Source organism: Monopterus albus, unplaced genomic scaffold (genome assembly GCF_001952655.1).
Source record: "Monopterus albus unplaced genomic scaffold, M_albus_1.0 scaffold101.1, whole genome shotgun sequence".
Taxonomy (NCBI): domain Eukaryota; kingdom Metazoa; phylum Chordata; class Actinopteri; order Synbranchiformes; family Synbranchidae; genus Monopterus; species Monopterus albus.
The window spans coordinates 1,144,481-1,154,444 of NW_018127981.1; the positions used below are offsets into that span (position 1 = coordinate 1,144,481).

General features: G+C 38.6%; 1 protein-coding gene across 1 annotated transcript in view; it reads right to left on the reverse strand.

Annotated features, from left to right (window-relative positions):
- Positions 1 to 9,964, reverse strand: part of LOC109965597 (zinc finger protein 385D) — an 80,717-nt gene that overhangs the window by 27,005 nt on the left and 43,748 nt on the right. The window contains 2 exon segments of the mRNA XM_020609746.1: positions 2,073 to 2,241; positions 8,154 to 8,261. Of these exon segments, the coding sequence (XP_020465402.1) occupies positions 2,073 to 2,241; positions 8,154 to 8,261 (277 nt within the window).

Sequence of the window (9,964 nt, forward strand, 5' to 3'; positions counted from 1 at the left end):
AAGACATGATTGGTAAACTTGGTTGGTTGGTTACAACCAATAAACCTAAAGAAATCTTTAAACTTCAGGTGTGAATAGATCGCATTGGGCACAGTGTGGACAGTGATACCTATGAAAATAAAAAGCTATGAAACACCAGAAGAAGACATGGGTGGAGTTAAAATTAATCCCAGAGCACAACAGCGCAATGTCTTTATCAGTTCTTTGAAAAACATAAAACTATGGTTACAGTTAAAGACTTTTATTAGGCTAATTTCATGGCATAAAAGGCAGCTTAAAGAATATTACGGTGGACGGGACAGCAAATCTTTCAGTTCAAATGTGAAACTGCATAGATAGAATCATTAAAGATAATCTGCATATGGTTTCTGTCAGGTGCTGGAAGTTGTAGATGGTTGTTTACTTTTTAACATGTTTTAAAGCGGGAGATCCACAGAGAATAGGAATCTTTTTTGCCAAACACCTGGCTAAGATAACAGGATTTTAACAGCCACCTGGCTGCAACGTGATGAACATTAAGTTACCTACAATCAGCACACAACAAAGTGCAGCAGCAAAAATTCATTCAAAACTGGATAATAGGCAACTGTAAAGTATAGATTCTATATTGAAGGGATGAGCTTTGGAGCACATAATTTGTGATGTCTTGGCAAACTGCCATTAAGGTGAGGAAGTTTCTATGCTTCAAATGAATTGGTTCATACAACATTTCTTCCAGCTACATCTAAAGGTAAAAATGTCTACAGCTGTTCTAAATGGCTACACTGAAAGGGACAGTGAAATGACAAACTCACTCAACTCAACGAATCGTACTAATCACAATAATGGCACAAACATTTAGACAGTTTCCCATGGAGGGCACTGATGTGTTACATTCGATTATACACACAGGAAAATAATGGAAGTAGAATTAAAAAAAAGCTTCCAGGATCACAATGCCCCCATCCACAGGACATGAGGGGTCACTGGATGGTTTGATTAGTATGAATGTGATGTGAATCATATGCTGTGGCCTTTACAGTCATCAGGTGTCAACCCAGTTCAACACCAAATAAGGAACTATCTTTTGGAAAAATGGTGTTCATGCCTCCAGTAGAGTTCAGAGACTTGAGAGTCAATGTAAAGGTGCACTGAAACTGTTCTGGTGGCACATGTTGGTGCAGCACCTCACAGAGAAACTGGGAGATATTTACTAAGGATTTTCAGCTCATTTTCTGGTGATAAACAGTGAATATGCAAGTGTTTTGTGGTGGAGAAACAGAAGAAAAGCAGTAGCGCAGGAATTTGTGCACTTGGTCTAAAGCAATATGTGTGTTATGGCGTTCCTGTTCAGGGATGCAAAAATAAGGAAAGAATGAGAATTTACAAATACTCTCTGCGCCTGACTTGCCAATGCTGTGACAGAGGGAACTGTGGCTGAAATTTTACATCAGGAGAAAGCAGGTCTAAAATTTGTAAGCCTGCTCTCAGAGTGGCAGCTGTTGGTGATCTGAGATCTCTTTGGATTTAAGAACACGTTTGAGGAGGAAGAGGATGTTTTTAAATCACATCGATCACCAGAGGAGAATGGGGGGAATGCTTATCAGGTCAAAACATGCAAGAAGTTGATTTGACTGGCAGGAGACTATGTTTCAAACCACTTTAAACTTTGACTTTCTTCTACATTTCCTCTCTGTCCAGTCATTTGCAATACAGGCAGGGGTGTATTCAAATGAACACAACTATGACTGTGCACATTTACACCATTGTTGGTAAATACACCACTAAAATAAAAAATTGCAGTGCTGCAATATTTTGCACATCTGTCGGTGGCTTGTGACAGGTTTAGTAAATATCCCCCTAAATGTTGGCTTATCCTTTCATTTGTCATCTGTCTGTATGAGCACGAAGTCAGTACTGGTTACTGACTATCCAGCCAACACAGGCTCGGTGTAATCAACAGTCAGGCCATCCAGCTCCTAAAGTGATTGCATGTTGTGTGCAGCAAATGCAGCATGCCAAAAAGGTGGGCTTCTTGGGTCCAACATTCATTTTCAACAGAAGGGCAGCAGCTGCATACAGAGAACACAAACCTTTCTTGTCTGTGCTGCTAGGGAGCTGCAAGGTGTCGATGCCCTTAGGGATCTCCTGGTTGGCAGTGTCCTTGGTGACCACTGAGCCTTTGAGCTTACTCTTCGGTGCATCCAGGGCTTTTAGCTTCTTGGCATGTTTGGTTCCCCTGTAGTGGGCCAAGGCCTGGCTCTGTGAGGAGAACAAATAACAGGCTCGATTTAACAGTGCTCAACACAGGGCTAGAATGAAATGAAATATGAGAATTAAGAGGTGCACAGTTGGAATTAATGAAACAGACTGAACATAATTAGCAGGAGACAGCTGATACGCCCAACAGTCCAACAAGAAGAGTTCATGTTTGAGCTTGTCTGCTAGTTTTTAGACAAAACAGCTTCTTCTATTATAAAATGAATAATACACCCAGGTAACAATGTTTCCATTAAAACCTCACTGAGACTGAAAATCGTTTTGTCCCGGTCAACACAAACACCAACATAAAAATGCAGTATTTTGGAATTTAAACTAATTAATTGTTGTAAAGCAATAAGCTACTTTAGAAGGCCTGGATGCTAGCTCATTTCTTTCATGTAAACAGAGTAAGAGGTTTGCCAAATCAGCCCATTATGTCAGTCATTTTCTTCCTTGTCCCAGCACCTGAATGGCTGTGGAGATTTTAAATTTGCCTGGCTATTCAGCCTGTAAACAGTGATAATGAAATGACCATTCAGTCTGAGTTTGTTGCTCATTTCTTTATTAATAATAATGCATGGATCTGATTCAACAGTAAATTTATGTGACCCATGATGTTTAATTTATGTATTGAGCACCCGATTTAAAGTCTGAACATGCAACAACACCCAGACTCACTTTCACAACAGATTCATCCAGGCACACAGAACTGAGACATATGCAAAGACTTTGAGCTGTCCTTGTTTACCTCTGCACACTTCCGAGAATACTCTGCCTGTGGCAGGATGGAAGGTATCAGGAGGAATGCAATTGCCTCTTGGAATAAATAAGTGTGCCAACCACACATCCCCAGAAGACGTTTGTAAGCATCTTTATTTATGGGCCACAGTGGGGATATTCACTAAAGACTGCTGGGACAAAGAGACCATTCTAGGTAATATCTCTGCATTACCATATGAGCAAAACATTGTTCCTGTTTATTTTTGCTCCTGTTCAGTAATTAGTGCCCATTGTTTAGTAGTACCAGTGCTATTAGTAATTGCAATACTACATAGCAAAGCTCTCATGGTAATTTGGTTTTGATGTATATCACTTCAACTGGTCTGATTTACTTTCAGTATTGACTTTGGATAATGACTTGACAAAATGTGCAAGAGCATGTGACAAGTTATTAGAATGAGAGAAGTTAAGAGGTTTCATTATACAAGGGGAATGAAGTTACCAGAAAAATCACAGTTCAATAATTTTGTGGGCAAAGGTCATAAAACTGCTGAACTGTCCTGAAATGTGTTTCTTTCTTACTAGAGACAATTTTTTTTCAGTGTTCAAACTATTCATTGTGAAGCACATTTATCACTCACCAGTTATCAAAGGTAGAACTTATTTGGCATGAGAATTGGATGATATGGATGGGTGAATAACGAGACTATAGCAATAATTCATCTTTAATTAGGGCAATGAAATGTAAAAATTGCCTGAACTTCAAGTCTGACATACGTGTGATTAAAACTAGTAAGAGAATCATTTGTTTTACTTCCAGGTGTTCTGTGAGGAGTAAGAGATGTCAACCAAACCAGAGATGCAGAGACTGAAAACAAAAAGGCCACAGTTTGATAATTACATAAAAAGCCTCCAGTTAATCCAAAATGCTGCAGCCAGAGTACTGGCAGGAAATAATGAGAGAGAGATCATATTTCTCCCATACAAAGCTTTTAACAAAGCCCTCCATCGTATCTTAAAGACCTCGTAGAGCCTTATCATCCTAACAGAGCACTTCGCTCTCAGAGTGCAGGTCTACTTGTGGTTCCTAGAGTCCACAGAGGTAGAATGGGAGGCAGAGCCTTTAGCTATCAAGCTCCTCTCCTGTGGAACCAGCTCCCAGTCTAGTTTATTGTTGTGTTTGTTGTGTCTTGTTGCTTTTTTTTTTCTTTTTGCTCTCCTCTATCCATTTAGCCCAACCGGTCGAGGCAGAAGGCAGCCCACCAAGAGCCGGGGTCTGTTTTTCCTCCCGGCTGTGGCCAAGTGATACTCAAGGGGGATTTGTTGGGTTTTCCTCAACAATAATAATAATAATAGTAAGGACTAGACCTTACTTTGTAAAGTATCCTGATGTGACTTTTGTTGAATTGAATTGAATCCCAGTGTATCCATCAGCAGAACATGAATAAGACAACCTCTTCGGGGGCACCTGAAGCCTGAATGTGACTGACATTGCACATTGGTTTGCAGAGCTCCTTTCCAACATAAATGTGCTCCTGTAACCATGTTGCATATTTTACTGTACATATTTATGTGTGTCCAGGCATAACATTGCCTGGACACAGGCAAATAAATAAACTGTTAAAATTACATTAAAAATAAAGTATTTAGATTCATTTGGTCTGGAAAATTTGCTACAGACCTTTGACATTTGCTGCTGTTCACTTTAAAATTACAGTTAATTATTAGCTATCAATTTCAGAGTTGGTAGTTAATGTAATGTAAGTAGATGCCTTGGTAAGGCAGGTGTGCAAACATTGCATTCTTTTTGTAGAGACTATTAAAGAACAGATACTGTATGTCAAATACCACACATAATGAATTTATCTCTGCGGTTTGAGTCCAAGATGTGAGAAGTTAGGAGAGACTTTTTTCCATAAATGTGGAAATTCCCTGAAAAAAAAAAACAGGAAAACTGAATTATAACATCAAAGCGACCATTGTTTTTGCTGAAAAAGGGGGGAAGTAGGGAAACTTTATCAAAACGGGGGGGATGCTGTTTTGGCTTCTAAGTTCCTAATTAACTCAGTGTGATTTAAGGAAGACTGTGAGCAAATTCTTCCATAAACAACAGAGTTTCTGGTGGTCAAAGTTCCTCAGAACAGACCAAAATGCTTACAGTGGGGGGATGTTTATAAGTGTTACTGCAATTTGTTTTTCACATGCTCAATTCCTGCTCCCACAAGACACCCAACAATTGTCAGTTTTATTTGAATATTAAATTAATAATGTCCAAAGTCCAACACTGACTTTATGGATAACAAACAAGCTTGGATCACTTTTATTTCAGGAGTAGTTTACTTTTTTATCTGTGGATTTTACTTGTTTTGTTATTTGAGGAGTTGGAGTTGTCCCACTTCTACTTGAAGTACTGTGTTTATGCACCATTTTTAGCCAGTCATAAATCTTTATGACCTAGATTCACAGAGTATATATTGAGTTGTGTAGCCAATAGCATCATAAAGGCAAGTTATGGAAGGGCGGTGCCTTAAAGCAGAGAATGTAGTGCAGATTCTGACGGTTGTTCTGAGATGAAGGTCGCTCTAGTTGTTACCAGAACATCACTGCTGCAGTCACCCAAAAACCCACCCAGCTATAGTCCTACTGTGACTATAGCTGGGTGAATAACTGAAACATGAGGTACAAAGATGACAATGTAAAACTAGAGTATTTGATTCAGCAAAGTCTGTTATCGTTGTTAAGTTATCTGGTACTTTAATTTAAATGTACTTCTACAAACATCTTGGGTCTTTCTCTGTCAGAGCTGTGAAAACTCATCTCAGCTGCCGCACATAATCATGGTCATATTTTAGATTTTTTCAATACTGTATTAATTCCTTAATGTTGGAGGATATTTTGTCTGTCATTATAAGAATGTTCTTTTCGACACTAAGCCAAACAGCAGGTGCGTCTGTCATTCACTGCTAAACTTTCCCTTTCTGTGTGAATCCTGACCTTTCCCACTTTACCGACGCTGATGACTTAATTGACAGATTTGATGACTTATCCCTCACAGCATCAGGTCGATTTGCTCCCATCAGGTCTACAAAGAACACAACTCCTCTCCCTGGATAAATAATGACTGTTGAAAAACTAATTCATGCTTTTGTGTTCTCACCTGTTTACAGAGAGAATGTCAGAAAGCTCAGTGTAGGTAGAGAAAGTCCAAACTGCAGGTTCATTACCTTCACACGAGGGATCTTCAAACCACATTTATTGTAATGCTAAGGTCAAAGATGCTAGAGCATCTTATTTTAATAGGCTTATTGACATCAAAACTTGGGAATAATACCAGGATTCTACTCTTTACATTTGGCTGCCTTTTAAAGCTGCCCCCCTCTGAAAGTTCTTCTTTCAGTATTGATTCTAAAGAGCTTTAAATTATTTTGCTGAGAAGTTAAATAACATCAGGACTTCAATCACAATTTCTTACACAGGGCCAAATACAGCACCCCCCTGCTGTCATTCTGTTGTAGTAAATCTGCTCACACCATCTCTTTGAACACTTTACTGGAGACTGGGTTGTATTTCCAGTCCATGTGAATACATTCCTGCCAGATTTTTTTAACAGGTTCTGGTTTCTGTCGGCTCACGGTTGCTGGTCATTGTCAGTGCATTTCTTGTCTCTGGCTAGGTCCCTAACTGTTTCAAGTTGGATAGTGTTCGGTCCCTTCTTTTTAAAATGACATTTTACCTCAAAAGATTCAATAAAGTAGTTGCCGACATTTAAAGAAGTAGTTCTTTTAACCCAAGCCCTGATATTTTCCTAAACCTAACCAAGTTGTTTCAAACCTGAATCTGACAAACTACTGTATAACTGTGTTGATGACAATGGTCCCATAAGCATGTCCCTGCAATGGTTGTGTGGGTCGTATTCAAAGGTAGGAACAAGCAGCATATGCTGTCGTTTAGGCTGGATGACTTGATGAATCCCTCTTTACAAAGGTAATAAAACCCACACGATAACTGCTGCTTTCCATCACCTTTGCTACTTCAGCAGAAACTGATAGATGTTATGATTTTTTTCCTCACATCCATTAGTCCATGTGACAAATCAAAACCTCACAGTAATAGCAAAATAGCAGCTAGTGGGAGAGCTCTTTCAATCTTTTGTCTGATTCACATTCGGGACCGACACCTACAGAAGGTTGAATAATGCATATCCTCTCCTTACTGCAGTTCAGTCCTCCTGTGACTCGTCTCTTTTCTGTGCCCTCTCAGCTATACAAGAAATTAAATTCAACACTCCACAGCCTGTTGCTAATGAAGACAAGAATTTTGTGTCTTCTAATGAAAATTTATATCAGTGTTCAATTTTTGTTTATATTACTCTTATATTGTATTTTCATTATCTCAGTATGCTGTTCTATGTTCATGTGCATACCGTGCATAAACAGATGTTTCATAATGTGAATTTATACCATAATAATATATGTTAATTACATAATATCACAGTTTGTTTTTAATAAATGTGTTGGAGTTGCTTATTTGGTATGAACTTAAATTCGCTACTTAACCTTTTATTTATTCTTTAGTGACTAATTTGCTACTGCCCACAAATCACTTTCAATACTATAATCCATCTGACCTAATTTTAATTCATAGGTCAAACTAAAAGGTTATTCAAATGCTTTTTAATGTTAATCAATTCAAAGGCTTAATTAAGCCACAATGGCGGTTCATACTAAAACAGCTGGGTTGTTTTTAACACTCTGCAAACACAGAACACACTTGCATGCATGCATGCTACATCTGGCTGATTACTGAGTGTGCTGTTGATGTACACGATTCTTCGACAATGCACTGAATCATTTCTGGAGTATATTTTGTATACTGCTAGAACAGTAGACTATGGTGATTAGTACTATACAGTAGTGTTACTACTGAATTAGTATGTAGCATACATCTGGCACAAAGCCATGGTTTAGTAGCATGTTAACATTTTCTAATTAGCACTAAACAGCATCTGAGCCTGATGGGAATGTCATTAGTTTTGCATTTGGTTGGATTATTATTATTATTGAAATAAGAAAGACAGCATGGCTGACACCAGAGCAAGTGAAGTGTGAAGGCTGTAAAGTGGTGGTAGGTCTTGTATTTCCTGTTCAGCTTTGGCACTTGGTACTTATGACTTCAGAAGAAAACTTGCTCACCTGAGAGTTGAACCTCAGCTGGCAAACACTGCAGGAGACATGCTTCCTCTTGGCGGTGGGAGGGAGGCCCAGGGTGTGATGGAGGACTGCTTTCTGCACCGGGTCCATCTGGAGGATGGAGAGAGACGCACAGAGAGGGTAATTAAAACAATGCTAAAGCTGACCTGTAAATCAGCTGCACTTGCCCGTTACTCACTGGGCTGTAAAGAGAAAACAGGTTGCCTGGAGCATGCAAACAGCCAGACATCCATTTTTTTTGCTTCAACAGCTGATTCTAACTCATAGATTAACAGAGATATCAAGAATTAATGCACCATTTGCTTATTTAAGGCATGCAGCATCATTCTTTTAGTGTAGTGATATTACTGTAATGCCTGTAGGCAAAACCCTTAAGTTAACACTGAAAGGACAAGCAGTTTGTTTTTATTACCATTAACAATTCTCTAGCAAATAAACAAACAATAAATTTTACTTACTAACTACTATCGTCTGTGTCATCCTAGCACTGCATATGTCTACGAAGTCAGTAGTCTCACTTTAACACTGTTAGAGGCATTTTTGTCTGAACATTTCCTCTGCAGACATTCACACACACACACAAACTGCAAAACTTTAATTTGCTTTGATAACTTGCCCTAAACAGAACTCATCTCACATGGATTTAGTTTTTTAAATATATATTTGGCATTTTCCTGAAATAATGCAAACCTGAAACTAATAAACATGTAAATTTTACATACATTAGTTTTTCAGCATGGGTACATAACCAAAAATAACCATGGTATAATGAGTTACTGCTGTAACCAGTTGTCTACTGTAAACCATTTTAAAGCCTCACCTGAGATTCTGTAGCTGTTTTCTTAAGATCTAACTTCTCTTCACTCAACCCAGAAACATCTACTTGCACAGGTGAAGCAAATTTTATTAACAATGACTCGTTACACCAGTTGTCCTACTAAGACAGTGGAACAAGCTCCCCTAATGCTGTCATTCTAAAGTTAAGAATTACACCTGCGTTTTTCCTGACATGTCTGCTGATAAAGGTCTGCTGGCCAGTGTGATTGAGCAGGCCATGGCAAACTGACTAATTTTACATATAAATCAAGGTTTCTCAAGAAAATAAATAAACTTGGCTGTAAATACGTGTTATGCCACTGTGGCTGAGGCCCCACCACAGGGCGCCCTGAGGCCCACTGGTTGAGAATGGCTGATATAAATATTCTTCGTGCTAATGCTATACATGTTACTGACAAAAATGATAAATGTTTCATCGATGTCGGGCAGAAACCCTGTAAGTTCATATTTTGTCATTTTTTTCCTAAATCAATGCTATTGATCACCCTTTACATCTGTCTGTGGGTTTTACAAACATTTAACCAATAAAAAGCATTAAGAAGGGCTTGCGACTAAATCTCATAACCTCACTGGATCCTACTGTCAGAACAGTTAGATCTGAGTTCAGGCAGTTTATTCAACTCACTCCTGTGCACGTGCATTATCGCCTGTTTTCATCATTCAGTGTCAGCCCTTCATAGACCAGTAAAAATAAACATGCATGAGAAGAGAGGAACAACAGCAACAGGGGTCAGTGAAGAGTTGAGGACATTTCACATTTGTTGTGCCTTTTTGGAGAAGTTCTGATCAAGCCAATATGGAAGAATAGACAAAATAAATGAATAAATAAAGAATAAATTGTGCAAGCTGTCAAACAAATGGCATCAGTGTCCTAATTCTTGTACACACACAGCTCACTTTTAAGTTAAATCTGCATACAGGTGGCAGTTAAGGAAAATGTTTGTGCTGTTTAAAAT